The sequence below is a fragment of the Penicillium arizonense genome, assembly GCF_001773325.1.
Source record: "Penicillium arizonense strain CBS 141311 chromosome Unknown PENARI_contig008, whole genome shotgun sequence".
NCBI lineage: Eukaryota > Fungi > Ascomycota > Eurotiomycetes > Eurotiales > Aspergillaceae > Penicillium > Penicillium arizonense.
The window spans coordinates 507,163-530,586 of NW_019173285.1; the positions used below are offsets into that span (position 1 = coordinate 507,163).

The 23,424-nt window shown below is 46.7% G+C and overlaps 8 protein-coding genes across 8 annotated transcripts; 2 read left to right on the plus strand and 6 right to left on the minus strand.

Moving 5' to 3' along the window:
- Window positions 1–796: 796 nt before the first annotated feature.
- PENARI_c008G05275 (uncharacterized protein) lies at window positions 797–2,030 on the minus strand (the record flags this gene model as incomplete). Its single annotated transcript, XM_022631453.1, has 6 exons — window positions 797–1,008; window positions 1,067–1,219; window positions 1,285–1,449; window positions 1,508–1,658; window positions 1,721–1,926; window positions 1,985–2,030. The coding sequence occupies 6 exons, from the start codon at window positions 2,028–2,030 to the stop codon at window positions 797–799; spliced, it is 933 nt and encodes a 310-aa protein (XP_022488874.1).
- Window positions 2,031–2,917: 887 nt separating this feature from the next.
- Window positions 2,918–3,736, plus strand: PENARI_c008G12296 (uncharacterized protein; the record flags this gene model as incomplete). Its single annotated transcript, XM_022631687.1, has 2 exons — window positions 2,918–3,115; window positions 3,572–3,736. 2 exons carry the CDS (start codon window positions 2,918–2,920, stop codon window positions 3,734–3,736), a joined length of 363 nt encoding a protein of 120 aa, XP_022488758.1.
- Window positions 3,737–6,816: 3,080 nt separating this feature from the next.
- On the minus strand, window positions 6,817–8,623 carry PENARI_c008G06436 (cytochrome P450; the record flags this gene model as incomplete). Its single annotated transcript, XM_022631484.1, has 4 exons — window positions 6,817–6,924; window positions 7,004–7,798; window positions 7,876–8,250; window positions 8,315–8,623. The coding sequence occupies 4 exons, from the start codon at window positions 8,621–8,623 to the stop codon at window positions 6,817–6,819; spliced, it is 1,587 nt and encodes a 528-aa protein (XP_022488701.1).
- Window positions 8,624–9,784: 1,161 nt separating this feature from the next.
- Window positions 9,785–15,826, minus strand: PENARI_c008G11198 (uncharacterized protein; the record flags this gene model as incomplete). The annotated part of the gene is made up of 9 exons (XM_022631655.1): window positions 9,785–10,907; window positions 10,964–11,088; window positions 11,249–11,374; window positions 11,442–12,565; window positions 12,750–12,804; window positions 14,879–15,205; window positions 15,269–15,466; window positions 15,518–15,595; window positions 15,656–15,826. The coding sequence occupies 9 exons, from the start codon at window positions 15,824–15,826 to the stop codon at window positions 9,785–9,787; spliced, it is 3,327 nt and encodes a 1,108-aa protein (XP_022488738.1).
- Window positions 15,827–16,254: 428 nt separating this feature from the next.
- Window positions 16,255–17,189, minus strand: PENARI_c008G02118 (uncharacterized protein; the record flags this gene model as incomplete). Its single annotated transcript, XM_022631343.1, has 3 exons — window positions 16,255–16,553; window positions 16,617–16,965; window positions 17,052–17,189. 3 exons carry the CDS (start codon window positions 17,187–17,189, stop codon window positions 16,255–16,257), a joined length of 786 nt encoding a protein of 261 aa, XP_022488836.1.
- A 279-nt stretch (window positions 17,190–17,468) lies between these two features.
- Window positions 17,469–18,734, plus strand: PENARI_c008G09752 (DUF3500 domain-containing protein; the record flags this gene model as incomplete). Its single annotated transcript, XM_022631595.1, has 1 exon — window positions 17,469–18,734. One exon carries the CDS (start codon window positions 17,469–17,471, stop codon window positions 18,732–18,734), a length of 1,266 nt encoding a protein of 421 aa, XP_022488748.1.
- Window positions 18,735–19,330: 596 nt separating this feature from the next.
- PENARI_c008G07909 (uncharacterized protein) lies at window positions 19,331–20,338 on the minus strand (the record flags this gene model as incomplete). The annotated part of the gene is made up of 1 exon (XM_022631529.1): window positions 19,331–20,338. The coding sequence occupies one exon, from the start codon at window positions 20,336–20,338 to the stop codon at window positions 19,331–19,333; it is 1,008 nt and encodes a 335-aa protein (XP_022488572.1).
- Window positions 20,339–21,269: 931 nt separating this feature from the next.
- On the minus strand, window positions 21,270–22,674 carry PENARI_c008G02989 (uncharacterized protein; the record flags this gene model as incomplete). Its single annotated transcript, XM_022631368.1, has 2 exons — window positions 21,270–22,404; window positions 22,478–22,674. 2 exons carry the CDS (start codon window positions 22,672–22,674, stop codon window positions 21,270–21,272), a joined length of 1,332 nt encoding a protein of 443 aa, XP_022488812.1.
- Between the last annotated feature and the right edge of the window lie 750 nt (window positions 22,675–23,424).

Here is a 23,424-nt window from a genome sequence, read left to right on the forward strand (position 1 = left end):
GCAGCCATTTCGGGTGCTTCATTGCTTCAACAAGAACTGTAACACCCATAAAAATTAGATTCGTGGGGCCGGGAATAAAGAGTCAATCAGAGACAATGCGCCCGATTCGCCACCTTTGCCCTTGCTGCTGGAATAATAATGTGGGGAAGAAGGATCTGGGGTGAAGAGTCGAAGTAGGAAATCCCACATTCTAGGTTTCTCCACTCGGCACGAGTAGCCGAGCTTATCTCCGAAACTAGCTTGAGATCTCGGCTGCGCGGCAACAGTCAAAAACCTTCCCAAGGTTGGAACAAGACCTGCCTAATAATCACTTCTTCGCTTCAACAAATCGGCACTTGATGGTTTGGGTTTGGCGGCCGGGGGTGGGGATGGGATTTAGTCTTGGTGAAGAGGTGAAACATTTGATCTGATTTAAAATCAAAAGGAAGGCCAAGACAAAGAGAACGATTTTGGGAGAGATTCACCAGAGAAGAATCGTCCCTTACTAATGATACAACCGTCTATTCTCCATTATACGTACTGTTTCTAATGCATGCATATTAAGGGCAACATTATTCCAATTGAAGGGAAGCCCCCGCGCAATACTGCGAAATTCGGGTGATGTTTTCAAACTACAGTACCTTACAACGTCGACATCGTCTCGTAAAGATGCAATCATAAAGATATTCAAAAAGCATAGACAGAGCTTCAGGAAGGTCCATCGTGCTCTGTGTTAGCTACAACTGCAGCATTTTTAAGTACAAATTGATGTCGGGCACACAAATTCTAACTCCTAGCCAGGAGCTTGAAGCGCGTCTCAGTTGACACTGGGTAGACCCAAGTGAGGCAGTAGCCGCTGTCGATAATAGGAATCAACCGTGTGCAAGTTCAATCCCAAGGCTTGGATCTCCTCTGTAGGGAGAGTACGGTTGGGATGCATGCCCACAGCATTGTACAGATTGAGCATGATATCTCGTTCGGGGATCCCGGTAGTCGGCAAAGTACTGTACTCAACTTTCTTACCCGATACTAAAAGATCAAAGTCAGTTTTAGCCAGAAGAAACAATTGACGGGGCTGCCATCATACCTTTTTCCAACACCTGCGCCATGTAACGTGGGGTTTCGTGCGCGCCTGCGGCGAGTAGGTATTTTCCATCTAGCCCGTTTTTCTTGTCGTCCCACTGGTCCCATACGGCCTTACAGACGGCACCGAGGTCCTTTTCCACATAAAGGGTGGTGACTTTCAGAAGCAACGAAGTGGTTAGCCTTCGAGTCCAACCTAAACATTGGAGAAGAATATCTTACTCGATGCATCGGGCTTCAAGATCGGACGTCTCATGGTAATCTTGTCGGTATGCGGATCATACGAAACGTATTTTCGAGTGATCATATTTTCATAAAAGTTGCCTGTGAAAATGAAGACACCGGGCAGGCCAATTTGACGGATGTACGCGTCCACATTGTGCTTTCCTGAATAGAACATTCAGTGTTTGACCCAGGTGGACAAAAAAGAAAGATTTTTGCTCACCCTCATACAGTTGAGTTATAAACTGGCCTCCAGATATTTCGGAAGAGCTTGGCAAGGTGCTCCACAGGAAGCATTCCACGCCTGCTTCAGCCGCGGCCTTTGCAAGATTCCGGCCTTGCTGCTCTTCACTGAGTGGATCGTCGAGAATATTCTAAGAAAAAAGAAGAGAAGTAAGTCACGAGCCTACTTAGCTATATAGAAAGGAGTCAATACCGTGTCATAAAAATCCGTGACACCAAAGACTCCCCAAGCCCCTTTTAGTGGCACGGAAAGTGACGAAGGAACGGTCAAATCTCCTCGAACAGGCACAGCGCCGAGCGTTTCTAGCGCTTGAGCTTTGTCTGATTCAGGGTTCCGTGTTAAGCAGCGGACGATGTATTGGTCGGGATGCTGCAGAAGGATCCTGGCCACAGCTCCGCCTGGTAGAAACCGCATCATGAGCTTGTTTGTCCCCATGTAAATTAGGAGAAAATTTACCTTGGGTTCCAGTAGCACCAGTAATAAGGACTATTTTGGGGACCATGTTGACAGAAAGTGACAGCAATAATAGAAAAATGGAGAGTTTGCTACAAGACAAGACGATCGCCGTACTTGATGTCAAATGAAGGGATAACAGAAGACCATGAGATGTATAAGCTTAGCCATCTATTTATTTTCCACATCTCGGTCCTGTTTTCACTATTTCCGAGACAACCCACATATTGATGGAAGAAAGGAGCAGGGTGGATTGTGGCAAAATGTGGGGGACACGAGAAAGGGTTTCGAGGGAGTTTGCTGTCACCTCCCCATCTACCTCCCTCTCTGCTTTCTAGGTGGACTGGCTTTTATTCTGGATCTGCTTACCTTCAAAGCTCACCCAGTTTGACCTGTTTCCTTTGCGGTACCCAAGATTTATCGCCCACGTATTCCAGCGGGCTGATTATGTTGCACCAAACCAAATCTGTCTATCATTGTTTTCTTTTCTTCAACCTGTACCCTAAGTGATGTATGGTATAGCTTAACTGTCTCATATATTGGAATGAGTAATATTGCAAAGTATGAAATGACATGAGACTAATACGAAGTACGCCGCAAACTCCAAGCTGATTCCCATAGTTAGCACAATAAATTGAGAATACCTACGTAATTTTAACCACAGGGCAGCTGATACACGTGTTGAGTTGCAGCCAAAGGAGGGACGATCCCATTACCTAGCCGGGGCGCAAGCGGTTTGCCTAGAGCCTTTCATCAGCAAAAGTAATCCTAGGCATTGCCGTCGATTCACGGAGTTTTCGATGCTGGGAATTACACGGTCATTGCCCTGCTCCCCCTCCGGCCCCTTCCCTCGCATTCTCACAGGCGCAGTTTAAAATTACAAGTAGTAGAAGACGGCTCGAAGTCGAATTGCGGTGGTGTCTAAACCCCGTAACCATGTTGACTACCGTCAAGGCCGGGGCGGTCACTGCCGATGAAGTCGAGGTCTTTCTCATTAGCTTCAAGAACCGCGACAGGAACTCACGACATGATATGCTGCTGAGCTCCGCGGTAGCGTCTTCTGAACTTTTGACTTTTGCGTCCAGCGGAGAAGCCGTTCGATTCTGCGCAAATCTCAGTACTGGCGAGGAAAGAGTTCGTGTACCCGAGCCTAGCCAAAAGCAACATGATAGGATTCTGTAGAAGCACTGGGTCAAGGAAAGGTATTAAGGCTCTTATCAATTCTAGCGGGTCTATACATCACAAAGATATTTTCTTAGTTCTAGCCACTAGCGTGGGCATGGAGCGTTTGTTTAGCTCCGCTTGCGATATCACCCGCTATCGGCGAGGCTTATTGAATAAGACATTAATTTGTAAGATCTACATGCTACCCAAAGATAGGTTTTGGAGGTCTAAGCAGGTGTTCTACTCGTAGAGTTGATCCTGCTGGTTTCTCTTACGTGCCCAGCAACTCCCCAGGGCTGGTAGTAAGCCTAGAGGTTCATATGAAGGAAAAATGGCTCGCTTTTCGTACGATTAAGCTTCTTGCATCCACTCCATCAATATAAGTCCATCTATATTATTCTGCATCTTGCGCTGACTGGTCTGCAGCATCATCCAACCCAAGTCTGCGATGAGAACCACGCCTCCACGTCCCGCAATCTCCTGCCCTGCCTGTCGTCCGCGACCAGTCCCACGACAGCGCTCACGAATGAAGAAGAAGTGTTGGAAACGGTGGAAAACAAGGTGAATCATTTCCAAGCTAAGACTATCTAGGCGTAGTGGCCAGAACAATCGAGTAAGGGGCGGGTAGTGAAAGGAGTGAAGGGGGAGCAGTGGGTGTACTAACACCCCAAAAACAACTCGAAAAGCAGAGAGAAATCATTTCGACAAGCTAATGGACCTCGCAGCTTCAAACGGCCTCCCCATTTCTTCCTTTATTGACCGACGCACCACGAATCTTAGTACTCAGATCTCCGATCGGTAATGAAAAAGGAAAGTCTATGGCAACAAGCATTTGTGAGAGAAGAAGATACCATCCAGGAATAACAATAGCAAATAGAAGAGCACCTCCAGCCTGTTTGGCCCCGTTGAGGAACTTAGTCAATTGATATTAAGATGTAGGTCGAGTGAGAAGTCCTACCTTTTCAAAGCGTTGTGAGCGCTCGTTGTTGCCATCGGCGGATGACCAATATGCGCAAGCAAGGCAAATCAATGCTGGTCCAAGAAGTAGAAACATAAAGAAGAAAACAATGTTAGTTCGAAGCGAACAAATGGTGAACATTACGACGAGGACGGCGCAGCATATGTAAAAGAACGCTACTCGACATAGTGTAAGCGCATGTCAAATCACTTCAACAAATCAACAACTGACCAAAGCTAGACTTAAACTCTGCCATACCAGCAGCAAGTTCGGATGCGTTTGAGGTGTTTGCTGTAAAGGCCCCTTGCGCATTTGCTGATGGTGTGAGCGTAATAGCTAGACTAAAGGTGAATGCCCCTATCAAGAGAAAGACATCAGTTCAAAAAGGTGGCCAATGAGTAGAAAGGGTCTGACCAAAAAAAGCAAAAACCATCGATGAAAAGGTATTTCCCAAAATCCACTCCATTAAGAAAGCGATTGTCTGGAGAACACCCCCAAAAATGTAAATCGTGCCACTTGGCATGGCAGAGTTAATACTTCATTCTCACAACAATTGGGGGTGGGCCTCTACTTACACTAATGCTGCCCCGCCGCCCCCAGAGCCATGCCATCCCATGAGGTTGCAAGAAACTGGTGTTGTTGCGATTAAAAATCCCATTAATCCCCTATCATCAGTGTTAACAGGAAAGGTCGGCATGTACTGCAGAACGAGACTTTACGTAGGCGTAGGATTCGCCATGGTCTTGCGAAGTTGACCTTTCACGGCAATTTCCGGACTCAGGTACATTTTTTCGAAAAGGTCACTTGGTATAGTGACGCTGGCATTGGTGCGAATGCGATCCATTTCATGGAGGGTTTCCACGTGTTTGATCCCAGACATAGAAGACATCGTGTAGGACGTTGTTCGAAGATTTGGTGTACGAAATTGAGAGGGAAATTAAACAAGAAGGGTCGACTTTGATGGCACCGAAAACGACCATACTATCGGTCTATATAAACCCCAAGACGTGTCTATACGGTTTGGTGCATGCTCATACCCCGCGTTCAGCCACAAACGAGTTAACCCCGGACTACCACACCCTAGTCTCGATATTTCAATCATAGTGGGGCCTTGGCATTAATGTGGAGTATATGTGACTGGATGCATTCTAGATAACAATTCGTAGGGACATTTAAATGGGCGACCGTTATTTCAATGTATGCATATAAAAGAAGGCTAATGGACCTAGAAGAGCCAATTCACAACGACTCACAATAGCGAGGTCTATTTATCATTTTTGTAGAGACAGAAACCTCAAGCAATCTCATGCCAGATATTACGGTTTCTCCTCTGGGCCAAGCGGCGCTTTACAGTAAACCCCACATTTACTAAACGCCAAGTTCCACCGGCCTAGGTCAACATTGAAATGTCATTTGCATAATTCAGAACAGAATGGAGCTGGTATTTGCAATAACCTCCATATCGGCCATGTGCATCATATTACCACGGAAATGATTGCATGTGCAAGATTGGCCAAACTCGATGAAACGTGTCCCTATAGCATGACACAAAGGTGTCGGCAAGAGTGCGGGGTGGTATCTCAGACAGAGCTGATATAGGACTTGCATCATGATGCAAAGTTGCGGACGAGACTTGCTAGATACAGTTACTAGTACCCTTGAAGGTCATACGGACCACATTCCTGCTAGAGTAACCTACTTTGTCGATGTAGTAAAGTATATCGGAAAACTGGGCTTTTATCCAGAAAGGTCTACTCTGTTTGAAGGCTGCGAACAAGAGAATCTACCATAGAAAGATACCAATTCCATTGACTTCATTCACCCCAAGGCTTCCCCAGATCACGCAATTCCATCAAGCAGTGTGGGAAGCAACAAGATATCGACACGGTCTACTGACTGGGGGGCGCTACAGCGCCCACGTTAGGGGAATCCGAAAACGTTGAATAGTCGATTTTACCATCGCTTCGGTCGTGTTATTTCGAGGCTTGCAGTTGGTTCAAAATTCCGATCGCGTTCGCGGCATATACGAACACAAGGATGGTTTTCCTCGCCAGGAACATTGATGACAAGAGACTTGGCGGTTGCATCTAGCCTTACGCCGATGACAGGGTAAAGAACTGATCGGTGGGGCCACCCTCTACAGCGAGGACCAGAGGGGCTGTCGGACGAGAATAGGACACGTCGATTATCGCTCCGTGGGGCATGTTTCAGACTGGGTCTCAAACTCATCACTACGGGACAGTTCGGTCCGAAAGCCAAATAGATGACGGTTGTATATCGGTGGTGATACGATTGACGAATCTGAATCTAGAATGCTTTTTAATATCATATGTGGAAGTAAATAGCATTTAGTATAACCTTGAGGGTCCTTGTCTTTGGGTAGGAACCAGTCGGCTGGAACCCACATTATGGGCTTCATGTTCTGGGACGAAAAATGTGGGGGCCGTGGATATCCCATGCTCGTCTCGAGACATCTGGGGTAAAAACCGACATTATCAGGCCTTTATCCTATATTGGTCATAATGTGTATGTTAAATCTGGGATTCATTCTCCTTGTGCGAAGTATTGGATAACTAGCTGTACTACAGATTACAACATGTTTGTCGACAAAGCCTGTAGATGAAATAGATTTCAGTTTGAATTGATGGTGCCTGCTGCGACTCTAGGAAACTAATATTGACATAGGGCTTACCCTAGGTAGTGAACACTGTTTTCATGAAGCCTCTCCTGTTCTTGTCTTCAGCAGGACATAAAGCCCACTTTGCTTCACGAACCAAGCATTGTGCAATTTCCAAGGCTCCTCGGGGTTTGCAAGTGTGATCTAGAAAGTCCAACGCATCAGTTATAATTGATTGGGTAAATAAAATTAGGAAGTAATCTTTCCAGGAGTCTACGCATACCTCGAACCGCCGCAAAACCGTAGGAACCAGTTTATGCATTTCTAGCAGGCTGATGTTCTTCCCAATACATGTCCGGGAACCGGCACCAAATGTAAATAGAGTGTTGTTCATCTCTGCTACTTTATCATTTGGCATGTCCAGCCATCTCTCAGGCCTGAACTGATCTGGCCTATGCCCAAAAACAGACTCGTCAAGATGCACCGTCCAGGGGCTGCAGCCGACGATTGTTCCCCCTGGAAGGAAATGTCCATTAATTGATATTCCAGCTGGAGGAACAACCCGCTCTAAGGTGAGGCCAGCAGCAGGGTGGCACCGGAGTGCCTCCTTAATTACCGCACCAAGATACGGTAGGCCTCGTACTTCATTCCATGATAGGAGCCCGTCGTCGCGGCTGAAGCGGCCCGCTTGTTCTTCATACTTCAGTTCTTCCATCAAACGCTGCATGCATTTTGGATTTTTGAGTAAGTAGTAGAAGATGGACCGCAGTGTGATCGCGGTTGTGTCAGATCCGGCAAACATGTTCGCTGTCGTCATGGTTAGAATCCGATCTCTTGTCATAAACTCTGGGTCTTTTTGTCCAGCTTCTAGGAATCGTGAAAGAAAGTCGCAAGGTCTGGTGCTATCATCCTTCGCTGTCCTTGACAAATGGAGTTGTTTCGGATCGAAGCGATCAGCCATGCATCTCCTTGCGAAGGCCACGACTGGGGAGGATGAGTTGAACAGTCCAAGTCGACCCAAGAAGACTCGAAGGGGGTTGAGGAGCAAGAAAAAGTGTAGCGCAGGCATCTGTCCGATCTTATAATCCCACAACGTCAGCAGGCGCTCCAAAAATCGATCATAAAAACAATCCGTTAGAGAGCGCAATATCATACCGAAGCAAAGTAATTTAACAATTTCTCAAGGTCATGAATGATGCCGTCAACATCAACTCCACGATCCACAAACCCCAGTCGTCTTGAGAACGTAAGTTCGCCGATCACATCGAAGGCGTAATACTGAAGCCATGCACCGAGATCACATACTTCATCCGGGTTGACTTTATTTGCATACCGTGCTGAAAGTTGGTTGAGGAATATGGTTGTTGTTGAGTCCATTAGAGGCTCAAACTGGACCAGTGTACTCATGGCATACGCACTCGATATTGCTCTCCGCAGTTTTGCATGGTATTTCTCATCTGTAGTGCTGAACAGGCCTTCAAGGGGAGTCCCATCTTGTGCAATGGGCTTCTGGACGGTGTAGAAGTGTGACTGATGAACCTTTAGTACATAACGAGGGGATTGCTATTAGGAAATGTGTAGTTTCACTTGATACCTTGACAAATCCCGCATTTATTGCGTATATAACCTTAACAGCATTTGGGTCCGACACTGAGACAACATTAGGACCAAGACGAACGATGTTGCCGTATTTTCGATGTAATTTTATATGCTCCAGTTCTGGTCGGCGCCCTGTGACCAAGGCCAATCTCCATAGATTGGTAACAGAAGCCGCCAACGGGCCTGGGATTGAATTGATGCCGTGGCCATATTTGTTGTGGAGAAGCCAGGCAATCAAGGCCACTAGTAAAAGGGGAGCAGCAAAGCGATACAGGGGGGTTATATCAATAAATTGTACCAACATTGTCATCCTAGTTGGAGGAAGGGGGTGGGGATGTCAATATATGTCTTCGGTTGCAGGAGGAATTTCAAGGAAAGTGAACATGGGGCGCTAAACTTGATAGTTAAGTGATATCCAGGATTTAATATCATTCCAGAAACCCACATATGGCTAAGTAACGGCCGCGTGCCTCCAGGCTTTTACATGACATGGCTACATCGCCTGTAGACATTTCAACGGTAGTGTAGTCCATGCTGTATAAAACATCCGATTAGTTCCCCACATTCTTACGCCTCATCAATGAGCTTACAGTCAAACATATGCTACACATTATTTGCCTATTGGTACTTTCCGAGATATCCTAAATAAATAGAGGCGTTGATGTACAAAAGTTACGGCATCACAGCGGTCGCTACCCCTTATAAGGCCTGTTAGCGAAAGGCGCTTCCCCGCGCACGTGAACAATACAACGGCTAACCGGCGATTCTGTGACAATTTTTCGAGATAGGTAAATAGCCATAGATCTATGTTTATTTCTGCTCAACCAAATTGTCTTTTTAGATCTACACGACTTCATTCTGTCTGGGCTGTGCATGGGCTGTCGTGGGCGGGCTATGGATGTCACCTCCTCCCCCACCTCCAGGGCCCATGGGTAGGGCTACGGTGAGGTCTAATTAAAACCCTGTTATTTTCGATCTTGCTCACATATTAGTAATCTGTATAATTTTGACCGATATGTGGACTGTCCTAACGTTTTGAGGGGCTTGGGTGCCGTGTGAGGCAAGGCAAGTATGGTATCAAACCGGCAGAGAAAAGAGATATTCGCTGCTTCTTTATTTTACCGTGCTTACTAGAAAGCTAAGTAATGCCAGACGGAAAAACTTGGCATTGTGACTTGTTGCTATCAGACAGTACCTGACGACTCCCCATATCTAAACCGTCACCCGCGGCATAAATGCTGACAACGCACACAGAGACACGCAATACATTAAGATCAGTACATAACCACTCACTGCTTGTGATATTCTTTGCTCATTTCCCCCCCGAGCCTATTTGACATAATATGATGTACATTTATCATAGATGGATCACTGTCCACATCACAGAAATCGTCCTAGCCAGTTCACACCATGGTGAGCAGTAAAGGAGTAGCTATTACTTCCTCATTACTTCCCCCTTCACATTTCAGGACGCCAGAATATCACTAACTGATCTTGCTATATTTGCAAAGTCACTCCCAGATCCATGAGACCCAGCAGACCCACCAAGTTGATCAAGAATATAGGCATACTCCTGAAAAACACTGGCGGCCATTTTGACGCCTTGCAATTGAGATTTACCATCAAAGGAAAGTGGTAGCTCGCCATGTCGAATAAAGTCCCTGGCTTGGACTCCTGCAAACTGAGCTGAGGTAGATCGCTCAGTATTGTGGAGAGCCAAGGTCCAATCACAGTCCTCTGCAAATCCCTCGCCATTGACGATAGCCCAGTCAATATCTTGCAAGAGTTCCAACGCACTGGGTGGATTGCTATCTTCGGCCAGTCTGAAAGAAGAAATATATGTTCTTTCCGTGGAAAAGTACAGACCAAGTACCAAGGCCGAGGTGAAAACCATTGATTCGACTCGCAGCAATTTCTTCTCCGCTGAGGATAACGGCGGGTGTGCGCCGAAGGTGAGGATGTAGCATATTTGGGCAGCATGCAAAACCGCCCGCCTGGCGGCTGGTGACTTGGACCACACCTCAATAGCAGCACGGGATTTTGGAGCACATTGTGGGCCGCGGCGACCGATTGCTAGCTCCAACTGTTCGACTGGAGCGGTTATGATCATGCATAGATAATTCCATGACAATGGGGAGAGAGGGTCAGCAGGCGGCTGAAGCAAACTCGCGTAATTCCTCGATATAGCAACAAGCTGGTGGTTAATGTCTTTCACTTCCGCAGACGGGTTATACAGGCTGGCTGGTGCAAAATCGCAGAGTTGCGGCACGTTATCGTCCGCGGCGGACAAGATCCGAACCTGAGCGCTGGAGACGCGGATATGGATGTGATCCAAGACCACTCGCAGAAGGAATCCGTTCATCACTCCACTTTTAGGGGCGCTTTCCGCAAAATGTCGCATGTGAATAACGGGCATAGGGACGGCTGTTGCCATCTTCACATCCTCCACGAATTTATCCGCATTGGGTGAATCGAAGAGAACATTGTCTACGGGGAGGACGACCTTGACCTGGTTGGGATCAATGACCCCGTTGGTACCCATTAAGCGGGCATAAGCCGTATCCATACGCACCAAGCATAATACCAGCCTAGGCCAGAGAGTCAGCTTAGATGGCAACCCAAATGTCGGAATTGTTACACTTACATTTTGATAGATTCGATCCTTGCCCACAGCATCCAATAACTCTCACTATCAGAAGTTTTTGTAAGAAGGTTCGTAATGAGGTCCTGCTTATGGTGCATCTCGTATAAGCCATGCTTTTCGGCGATCTATACAAAACGGTTAGTCTCTGTGTTCCATCGATACAATGACCCTGTTACATGTAAAGTCTGGGCACAAAGCATAAAAGCGGCCTCTTCTTCGTGGTTCTATCTGTACCATTAAAAGCTGTTTTTCATAGTGTTGATAATCACGATGAAGGCAACTTACCTGACTTTCCAGATTGAGGTACAAAACTAGAAGTGAGGATGCTAGAGAACGGATCAATCCCGATGGGGAGCCCGATTTTCCGCGAGCTTTGCAGGCCAGGTCTGCTCGACACAACTCGATAAGGTACTGCCGGACAGAGTTCACAGTTAATAAAAGCTGTCAGTTGCTCAGTCTAACCATCTGGAAGACATACCGCCCTGGAGCGTGAGACAAAGGCTTTTGAGCCATATGGATCGAGAATCGAAAACCCGATTAAGATCATCGGCAACAGGAGCAAACATGGTGTCTCTGAGGCATTGAAAGTGGGCCGATGTATGAAGGGCAAAGACAGATGGACGTGCCGGAAGTAGAACTTCAGGCTCAAATCGAGTACTTCCACTGAAGGAAATTCTATATCCGGAAGGTCCGGGAGGCATGGCCCGGTTGCTAGACTAGAGGAAAGCTCACTTTGTTGAGACTTAGAAGGCGACGGCACATTTGAAGCCAGCGCTATTCCTGGAGGGGTTTGAGTCAGACTGTGAAATACTAAGAGCCTTTCCCGACACCGTTCGGTGATTTTGCTATTCATCCCGCATTCAGATCTATGCTCTGAAGGAGGATTTGAGGGCAAATTAACATGCTCCGCAGGGTCGGAGAGGATATTAGCCGCTTTGTGCTCTGTAACGTCGTCCCATAATGTCCGAACGAGAAGCGCCGGCTGAGAAATTCCTTTGCCGGACCACATCTGCTCAATGCGTTTCAGTGAATCAAGTCCCAGTGATTCACGGGGGTCTTCCGTTTCTTTGGGTGCGTTACTATGTATCACCGGCACCCCTAGGGATGGGGATTCTATCACGAACGGACTAGGTCCCTCCTCCAGAGGCTGACCGGTGCTTTCAAATAACACGTTGGCTCCGGTGAATGCAACATTCAGATCGATGTCACTGGGGTCGTAGCAAGGGTACGATGTAGTAGATAATGGCCATGAGTGGACTATCGACTGATCCAGAAGTGGAGCATAGTGTATGAATGAAGAAGAGTCGTAGTTTGGGGAGTCCTCTGCTACAGGACCATGACAAACATTGGACTCTTCCATCTGTTGGGGGACGAATAAGCGTTCGCCCTTGCCATTTACCCGTTTTGTTGGAGCTGAAAGCCATTCATCCACGGGGAGAACAATATTTGAGGTTGACATATGTTCATAGATTGCATCAACCGGAGAATTGCTGGTAGATGATGTGTTGTCCTGCACTCTCGCATCACTGTCTGGGTTATTGATAGCCGTGAGAGGTGCTAATATTCCTGCTTGTTGCGAATTTCTATCACGTCGAACATGGTCTACAGAAATCGAAGTGGATTGCTGGCTGGTCCCTGTAATAGGAACCGGCTTGGTCACTCTGCTTCGGTACGTTCTCCTTGGGTGATTCTGTATATGTCTCGCCAGAACGTCACTGCGAGTGATGTGTCCATTAGCGAAGTCCAGCGTCACCTGTATAGCTATGAGTTCTCAGTATACACATACCTTCGCGCATATCGTTGATCGCACTTAGGGCATTTGAACGGCTTTTCTCCAGTGTCTGCAAAACATCAGCGTCAACCCACAGTGACTGAGGGAGAGACTACATACGTGATCTCTGATGTCGCTTGAGGTGTTCGACCTTTGCGAACCGTCGCTCGCAAAATGCGCATTTGCGCCATTTCTCTTCAGCGTCGGCCATTCTATGAAGGATGTAGGTTAGGTCGGTTTAGCTAGTACCGGAATCATGCGTATGCCAAGGATATAACCTTGTTGTGCATGGATATCTGTTTCAGCTGTTCGCAAGATTAATGAGAGAAGGCAGGTTGCAGGGATGGAAAGTCCGGATCCTCCGGAGTGGAGTTTGGAGCTGGTTTAGGGGTTGCGGGGACCCCAGTTTTCGGTTGGTCGGTTATTGAAGCTCCAGTTTTTATGGTATTGTTTTGAGACTCTGATACGGACTACTGGTGGGCTATGTGGCGATATCCAAACAATATCTAGCTGACTAAACTAGATATTATAGCCAAAAAGGGAAACGATAACCCTACCAAGTCACATTTACGGTTAGCTCTGTACCTCTCTTACAAGGTTCATAACCCATAGAACGCCACACGATACAACAATCCTTTTATGCCGAGACGACGACACAAGCACCCATGGGTGGAGTCATTGATTGAGCTTGAACTTTGGCGAATGATACCTTGCGCAGTCCCGGTCATCTTGGAATCCGGATTGGGAGACTTGTTGGACAGAGAGTAGTGTGTCCACCTTTGGCGGATAAGATTGGAGATGTTGTTGGGCTGTTGTGACGTATCGCCAACGAATTACCTATACCGAGTAGAAGTTGTGTCCCTCAGGCAATAACTAGGCTAGGGGAATATTTTTCGCGCTGGCAAAAATGAACCTTGCAGCAGGGCGTTGCTGTCAAGCGCCGACCGAATCCTTGAGCTGGAATTTACAACCTATCGTTTTCGATTTAACCTTGAACAACCGGGGTTTCTCCTCGCCATACAAAGTATGTTTCACTAACGCCGATTGGCTCCCCACATTTGACCACCACATCGGCATCACATCGGCATGTGAGCCAGGTATAGAGAACTCTATCCAAAGGATGCCGCGCTCAGCCAGACATTTGAGTTGGCTTCTAGTTACATAGTAAATGATGTATAATACAGACTGATATATCTGATTTATTATGTTAAAGTGATCCTATGATCTTATCGATTTTTAGATACATCTTGATCAATCACCATCAATGATATGTCATGTCTTACGCTCCATAATTTAGGGCATGTTCAGCAACGTCTTAGTATTTCGTAACAATATCTAGTAGATATTTACTATGCTGTTCTAGGGTCTCACGCTCCGTGCCAAATATGATCAAGGCATTTTCGTAGGCCTTGAGGCATTTTGTAATTTCTAATCGTACCTTTACCTCAGGTGGAAAGTTAGCTCACCCCTAATGGTTAAAAAGGAAAGACTTACCCCTGGAATTTCCCATCACACTCTTGGGGTAAGTAGCTCCTGCAATTCCACCCTCAATACTTTTGCGGCGCAATTCTCCATTAGGACTCGAATTCAAGGGCGCGAACAGTGAAACATCTTCTTCCACATCACAACCTTCTGTGCCATCATGAGGGTTACGGGACTTGGCGGTTACACTTGACACTCAATCGACGGCAGAGTAAACGACTGACCGGTTACTGCACTATGAAAAGCGCCGAAGGGCCATCGTACGAAAATAGAACACGTCGGTTATCGCTCCGTTGGGAAATCTTTCCGACTGGAGCCTCTAGTTTATCACTACGAGAACATTGGTTGAAAGCTAGATACGCACGAATCTACTGGCCTTAGCCAATGGCTCTTTTGGTCATGCTCTGTGATGCGTTATTGATTTTGAAATTATTTGATCCGGGTGCCAAAATATAGCCAAATTTGCCCCGACGGAACTATTCCTTGACAATCGACCATCGTTATAATCGATTGTGGCAGGGCATCACAATTTGGTTCGTGATTTTGCCGATTCCGCTAATGCAGACCTCCACCACATCGCCATCTCGCAGCCATGGTTCTCCCTTCATTCGCCCGGCGATACCACTCGGGGTTCCCGTCATGACCACAGTACCTTTACGCACCGTGCAGCCGCTGGAAAGATGCTCGAGAATCTTGCTGGGAGAAAACAACATATCGCTGGCTACAGTGCTCTGTCTCTCTTTGCCGTTGACCAGCGTCTGGAGACTAACGCTGTCCATGGTTATTTTTCTTGCGTGTCGTACCGTCGGACCAATAGGCGCGAACTTGTCGAAACCCTTAGCATAACAATATTGCCCACCGGCCAAAGGAGGACGCTGCCATAGCCGAGACGAAATGTCGTTTCCTGCCGTGTAACCGAGTATGTACTCCAATGCCTGGCTGGCAGCAATATTCTTCGCGTCTCGCTTCACAATAAAGCAAAGCTCACCCTGGGGAAGTTGCAAGAGTTTAGCAACAATACAAATAGAAAAATAAAGATAGTATCTACCAACCTCGTAGTCCAGCATCTTGGCATGATGTGGTATTTCTATTTGATCATGCGGCCCGGCGAGAGCATCTGTATACACAGCCTCTTCAGTTGACCTGTAACTCAATACTGGAAAGGTACTGGGATCAATCGTGATAGAAGAATCAGGGGAGGACCAACCGGCTGGTTTGATGAATAGGACCGGGCTTGGTGGTATTGGAAGCTGGCACTTCGTTAGAAATCATGCTCTGCAATAACAATGTCAATGCCATACATTTGCTTCCTTCGCGTGCTCGGCATAATTCAACCCAATACAAAGGAAAACAGGCACGCTGTCAACCGGCGGCAGGATCTGTCGATTTGAGGTAAATCTCCACACCCTACTTGCATTCATATTGTGAGACACTAATACCTTGTGGACCACCGCCTGTTGACCCGTGAGTTGAAGTGAATCTTCAAATTGGTCCCCGGCGAGAATGGGTACTCGGCACCCAATGATATCTAGGAGGCAATCCTCTGGAACATCGCCGTAATGTATAGCACCTTGGTCATCTTCGAATCGAACAAGGTTTGTAAAAGACATTTCGAGGACTGCAAAATTTGATTTAGACTTGTGCTGCAGTCTAAGAAAAAGTGATGCAACTAGCCCTCTATAAGCGTCAACTCCTACCCAGAAACAGAATGTGGGGTTTAGCCCCACGAATTTGTAAACAATATTTCGCTTTGGACAAAATAATATGAGAAGAGAAAGGGGATTTAGTTGCGCTTGCGCTGGTGAACAAAGCGAGTGGTGTGCTGCCCAGGTAGATTATATGTGCCATAAAATTAATCCATCATCAACGTTGATATCGAAGGCCCCCAGGACAGGAAGATAGAAAACCTTCATCGCACATTGTGGAATCCATGTTCCAGGCTCAATGACCATCAGACGGGAGAAATATATTTGTTATGATACTATTTTCGTAATTAACACACTCCAATCGCTTTCTGCACTTTCTTGAACCCCCCAGTCTACTTCAGTTGCTGCCTCATATTCACATACAATTCCTCCGCACATTCATCGACATTGGGCAGGTCGATCGAGATGTCAGCCCACTTGGCAAGTTTTCTCACGACATTGACCACGGACTTAACAACTAGTGCATCGTTGCCAAGTCCAATGGTCGCTTTGATATGGCTCCTCGCTTGCCGCGCTGCGCCAAGTGCTATAATGGCAGAAGCAACGATAAGATGTGATTCTTGTTCGGTGAATACATGTTCATTCGCCTTCGAGATCAAGTAGCCCCATGTTATGGCCGTAGAGCAGGCAACTTAGAACCGTCAGCACCGCTTGATCGCTTTATGAGATGTTTTTTTTTTTTCACTTCACCTACAAAGATCACCGAAATACTTGTCCATTAACTGGAAGATTTCCGAGTTACCAACGCCGTGGTAAACGCGTTGTCGAAGCTCTTTTCCCTTGTCCAAATCTTCCTGCGTAATGATGCTGGATCGAAGCCTGTCGTCCGAGGCGTATTGGGATCCCCTTTTCTGAATCACTCCGATGATTCCATAACAGGCTGGAATACAGGATGGCATTCCCAAGAAAGGATAAACGATCGTTATGGCTTCTCTCAGGCGCTTAAAGGTCTCCATGCTGTCTTCAGGCGACATATCTGCAGTGATCTGATCAAAGATTCGGCCAACTACATCTGCACGGTTCAAAGCACAGAACACGACAGCCTAAGGGCTCGCATCAGCGCAAGAGTTTGACGAAAATTAAGGAGGGTTGGATATCATACAAGAATGCAATAAGAAACCCCAGTTACATTACCACTGTCATCAATCTCTTTTTGGAGCTCTTTAAAGCCTTCTGCATCAAAATCTTTGCTTCCCGGTCGTAAATTTGTCGTCACATACTTTTTATCCCAGGTTGATAAGAAGACGTCGTTTTCCCAGTCAAACATAGTGAGTGCTCGTGCTCTGCTAAGTTAAGGAAGTGGGCTGCGAGGCCAAAAAAACCATCGTATGATCCCATTAGGATCAGGAAAATGGTAGTTCTAATAAGGTCCGGCCCCTTCTTTGAGAATGTGGGGTCTCTGCTTTCGTGGGCAGCTCTTATGGGAGCCGAACCCACATTTGACTGTGCATAAGATTCTCAAAATATTCCCAGGTTGGGATCGTCCCAATACATCAATCTATTCTTGACGCAGGCGTTCCGATCACTTTTGGATTTTTGATTGAATATGAGTCAATATCAGTCCTTTCGTGATTACATCCCCCCAAGCGACAACCCAAGGAGTGTGCAACTCGCAAATTCCGACACATATCAGTGGGCAGCCCACCGTTGCACCGACCCATTCATGATTGGCTGGATGCAAGAGTGGAAAGTCCTCTACGATGAGCCATATCAGGGAATTTCATCCAATGGCGAAGTCAATCAAGAAGTTCATCAACTTGCGGATAAAGGCACGGATCTTGGAGCACCTGTTATGGAAATGTGCATTGCAGCGAAACATCTCCTCTCAAAGCTCTCCAAATCAGACAGGGAAAGAATGAGTTATCCAATTGATGCGCCAGAGTGGCGATCTTGGAGTAACCCCGAAATATACGTTTTTCGCCACGGGTTACGCTTGGAGGAAGTCAAGACCGAGATAGTACAGGCAATATATGGCCTGCTCCGGGCAAGTCTGTCACCATCTGGTTATGAAAAAGTACGCGGGTGCATGAAGATCAACGGCTTTCTCGGTAAAGCGGTCCGTGGGGAGAATGTTCTGAACGAGCTCTCTTACAATTTTGCCATCTTCGGTACCCCTTCGATCAAAGGGCCTTGGGGATGGCAGCTATATGGACACCACCTCTGTTTGAACTGCATGGTGATTGGGAAACAGATGGTTTTCACTCCAATATTCATGGGCGCTGAACCAAACATCATCGATGAGGGCCCTGGCAAAGGAACGGAGCTATTTGTCCAACAGGAGAAAGCCGGCCTGCGCCTGATATTTTCGATGGATGAAGCCACGCGCGCTGTCGTCCAGGTTTCGGCCGACATTTACTGCGCCAACCTTCCAACTTGGAGGTATCATCGTGCCGATCAGCGACATCTTGGGGGCGCATTTCAAGATAACCGGATTATTCCTTACGAAGGTTGCTTAGTTTCGCATTTTCAGGCTTGGGAGCAGCAACAAGTCCGCAATATCCTAGAATTGAGTCTGGATTACCTACCAGAGGGCGCTTTACAAGCTCGCATGTCTGAGATCGATGAATATTGGAACGAGACTTATTTTTCTTGGATTGGTCAATTCGGTGAACATGACGCTTTTTACTATAGCATTCATTCACCGGTGATACTTTTTGAGTTTGATCATCACAGTGGTGTTTTTCTGTCCAACAAGGAGCCTCGAAAGTTCCATATTCACACACTTGTGAGGACACCTAATGGGAATGATTACGGAAAGGAATTGATCCGGCAATACGAGGGCAGGAATAACGACTGTGAAGATCGAGCATAGAGATTGTTATTCTAGTCCACTAGGAAGGGGAGAGAAATGTGCCTTTATTTGCCACTAATACCCATCCCTGTCATTCCTACATGCATTTCCTTCACCTGTTGGAGACGCACTACATATTTTTACCTAGTAGCATCTACATTACCAAATCTCGGACAGATTTGCCTGCCTCTTTATAGGTCATAAGATGTAAGCGTGAATGAATCAGTTGGGCACGCACGTGCAAACGGACAATAGAATTGCTCGCTAGGCCATGCGGCAGATGGAATCAGAAAAAGCTTGGAGTAGGGTATGTGGTGTGAGACTGATTTAATGGCTACCTGTCGCAAAGTTGAATTCATTTCCAATCCGATTTACCTATCCTGGTTCTCGCTAATACACTTTAAAAGAAGCCTGAAAAATGAAAAAAAAATGCAAAAAGGTAACAAAGACCAACCAAAACTTAAACAAAACCCGTGGGCTCCCTGTTATAGAACTTTGGAAGTCTAGGTAATTTGATAGCCAAACTAGGGAGACTTAAAAATGCATGTGTATTCAAGTGGATACTTCACGATATACTTAACTTGCCCAGTGATCCTTGCATAGAAATCCCTGCTATTTCAGCGTTTTTCTAGTCCAACATCAATCGCCAGCAAGTTCCCGCCGGTGACTGTCCCATTCGGCGCCACCCCAGCATAAGTTGTACTGAACAGCGTGCGACTATGCCTTCCCTTTCCAAACGCAAGGCTCGATGGGGTCATCACAGATGGAGTACTAGACGCATTCGCCACAACAATCTCGTCTCCGTCGTAATTGATCCGGAAAATCGTGTTATCGGCGTTACCCGCAACCCAGACATCACCTGTCTCATAATCATAGGCCAGGTCATCGGCATAGAACCCATGAGCCAATGTGATATATTTTCCCTTCGCGCGTCCGGAAACAGGATCAATAGCAACCCGATTCACGGTTGTTGTCTTGCTGTTGTCATAATAAAGGAAGCTTTCGGTCGCAGTAGTGACTGTGCGGATCCCGTTGAGTCCAATCGCCCCGGTGGCTTTCATTGATTCATGCTCAAGAACAACTTCGTAGGCGCCCGTCTTGACATTGAGATGGTATACACAGCCTGCCAAGCTGTCGGCAATCAAAATTGCACCCGTTTTATTCAAAATTGCCATTCCATTGAGAAACTGGCCTTCTACCAAGTCGACGATTTTCTCGATTGTAGAATGTTGGTTTTTATCGAAAATTTGGACACTCCAAACGGACCAGGTACCGGGAACTAGCTTTGTCATGGAGAAGTTGCCGACAATTACAGCGAATGTGTTTGGGGCGTATTCTGCAATTCCCATCAGCCCGGTTGCGTTGGGAAAATGATGGATCAGGCTGGCGTAGGCACTAGCATGAGGCCTGGCTGGGAGCTTGATTTGATATAGTGAAGGTGTGTCTGCACGGGTGACTAAAATGCTCTCATGGCCAACGGCGAGATTCTCGAGGTATGCGCCACTGGGGAATTGGTAAACTGTGGTTACAACTGGCTTTATAGCGCTTGTTGGTGTACAAGAAACCAAGGTGGCGATGAAGAGGAAGAAAGTTGGGACGAGCATAGAGGATATTGGAGATAGCATGTTTGAATGGGAGAAAAGATTTGATTTTCGGATGAGAAACTTCACGGAGGATGGACAAACAAGCTTTTTAAGACATTCTTGTTCAGTCAGACTCCATTGTCTTATATTCATCTTTCTCAAATCGCATCAAGAATCATCAAGAATGGGGCTGGTGGCGTTCTGTGGGGGCCAAAACGCTGAATCGGGTCCCCGACAAATGATTTCGTATGCAGTACACTACAGATGAGGTACGAGTTGCGACATCATTCAAAATTGAAATCTGAATAAGGGTTAAATGAATAAGCGGACAAATCGAACTGAACTATATCTTTTGATTTTCCCGCGAAACTTGATCAAGTATCTTAATTCTCTGTCCAGTTAACGTTCACTCAAGGCGCAGTAATATAAGCATATTTTCTAGGTATTCGGTCGGCTTCTGTAAATACGCTGACCGTATATCATCAACTGATTATGTACACACATACTAAATCACGTTGACAAAGTGCAAATACCTAGCACTTTGATTCTCTCAAGCCTGGGTGGAAGATTGTACACTTAGGCAGAGTATATGAAGTGAAGCGTCTCTAAAATATACAACATGAATAACATACCGGCGTGATGGCTAGTAGCAGGTTCTATGGTAGGTTATGGAATTGCAGCAAACCAGGATAAATGCCGCATTTATGTAGACGGTATGTCACATAAAACGGTGTCTCGGCCTCTTTGATCTCATAACAACTACCATACGTACCATTTAGGCTTTGCAAGCGTGAGAATAATGAGCTGTTTGCTTGCGGGTATTTCTATCAAGACCCTTTCTATCAATCTCTATTTGTTATCAAAGATCTCGGATATTTTGCGGTATGTCTGAACCAGCAAGGGGCGGTAAGATGGCTTCTACCAAGAACCCAGTTCTAATAAATCATCCCAGCTCTTCAGTGTCGCTAGGATCTCAGATCTTCCACCCATCCACCTGCTTAACCAAAATCACCCGCAAAATCACAAAGCAAATTGTCCCAGCTGCCACAAATATACCACTGAAGAGTTGCGCCTTCCAGAACTCGGCTTTTGCCAAATCTAACACGGTGGAAGCGATCGGGGTGCCGATAAGGAATCCGCACCCGGCAAACATGAATGTCATGCCTAGCCGTGTGCCCACAACACTCATTTTGGGGGACATGCGCGTGAGGATGGAGGGCGGCAGTGAGACAATTGCTCCAGAGGCATAGCCGTAGAAACATGCGAAGACGACGGTTCCAGCCACATCACGGATACCGATCCACACAAAGGACAGAATAGTTGCTAGAAGACTAATAGGGATGAGGGTGTTGAGTCCGCCGACACGATCGGCAAGCAGACCGGGGGTGATACGGCCCAGGACTGAGGTGGCGTTCAACACAGAGAAAATGTAAAAGGCCAGGCTGCTGTCGTCGTGCAGATATAATTCAAAGTAACTCTGCAAGTAAAAGAACGGGAAGTATAGTCCCACGAAGCAAAAGAAAAGGCCGAAAGCAAACACAACGAAGGGAGGTTCTTTCAACGCGCCGATGTCGAGGAGTGATCGGCTCAGCTTAGCCGGAGGCAGTCGTCGTTTCAACACCAGTAGTGACACGCTCAAACCCATCAGGGCCACAAAGGCAATGATGCGCGTCGTCCAGCCAAATCCGACTTGGTCGATCAGTTTGTGGAACATGATGGGATAGATCACTGCGCCGATACTTCCACCCGACGCGGTGATGCCGGTTGCGACTGCGCGATGGGAGCTAAAATAGGTGGCCACAATGGCAATGCTGGGCAGGAACAAAAAGGCGCAGCCAATACCCACTGTGACTCCATGTGCTAGGAAGAGCTGGTAGTATTTAGTCGACAAGGAGGTCATCATCAGACCAAACACCACCAGGAATGCCCCGACGGTAACCAGGCTACGGAGGTAGCCTTTGTCAAAGATGGGCCCTACGACAACGCCTACCAGCAAAAGGAGGAACCCTTGCACTGTGCCGATCCAGGTTATGGAGGAAGACGAATAGCTGGGGATGAGATCTGATTGATAGTAGCTCTGAAAGACGCCGAAGGCATTCACCAGGCCCCTACATAAGGAGAAATTAGATATTCGTGATATCCACCAGTTATTATTGGTTTTTGGGACCAACTTATGCTCACCATGAGTTGAAGAACAGAAAGAAAGCTCCTACGACTTGTAGCCACGCGACAAGTCCGCCATCAGGCGGCGGAGGGGGTGTGTTGGCTGGCTCCGCGGCCGTCTGTTTCTCGGTCACTGATATATCGGTGTCGGCACTCAGTCCAGTAGGTGGAGTGGTGGGTTTATCCACCAAGTCCTGGTGTAAACGGAGGGACATGGCGTCAGGTTTGGTATCTTAAATGCTGTATAGATCTTTCTCGCAAAGGGCGACATAGAAGAGGCATGGCGATGTGATCGAACTCATCATTTTATACTGTGAAATCATTCTCACGAAGAATAATTCCAAGGTTGAATTGATGGCGTATATTTGTCATGTTGAGCTGTTCGGCCTTTCGGTCTTTCAGTATACCTAACCTACTAGCGAGTGTTGAATAATCGAATATGCAGACGAAATGGGGCTAAATGGTTGCGTGATTTCTTTGTATAGTAGTAGTTGCATTCAATGCTCCACTCATGGCTTCGGGCCGGGCAGAGCCTCAAGATGACTGGTTCGCTGTTGGGGCCAGGATTGCCCCCCTGCAATTAGTTACGAAGCTGGGGCTTGAGGGGCCAGTTATAGATATGGTAGGAAATAAGCAAAATGCTCGGAAGCTTAATAAACAGAAACCTTTTGCGAACAAGATCTTTTGAATATGTAGAAGTCTTAACAGCTAGCCTAATCTAGTAGAGCGTAGCCATTTGATGAACCTTGAAAGCCTCGATACCAATGGCTTTTCTATTAGGAACATAGTTGTGCATTGTTCGATATAATACGGGTGATAAGTTCGCATCGCCTGCCAGCAGCAGAAATATACAACTTAGTCGGCAAATCAGTGTACAGCTTCTATAGTTTTAAGCTTTTCCTATAGACCCTCTAGATAGTCAAAGAGAATATAGCATCATATCACACATGCATCATGTAGATATC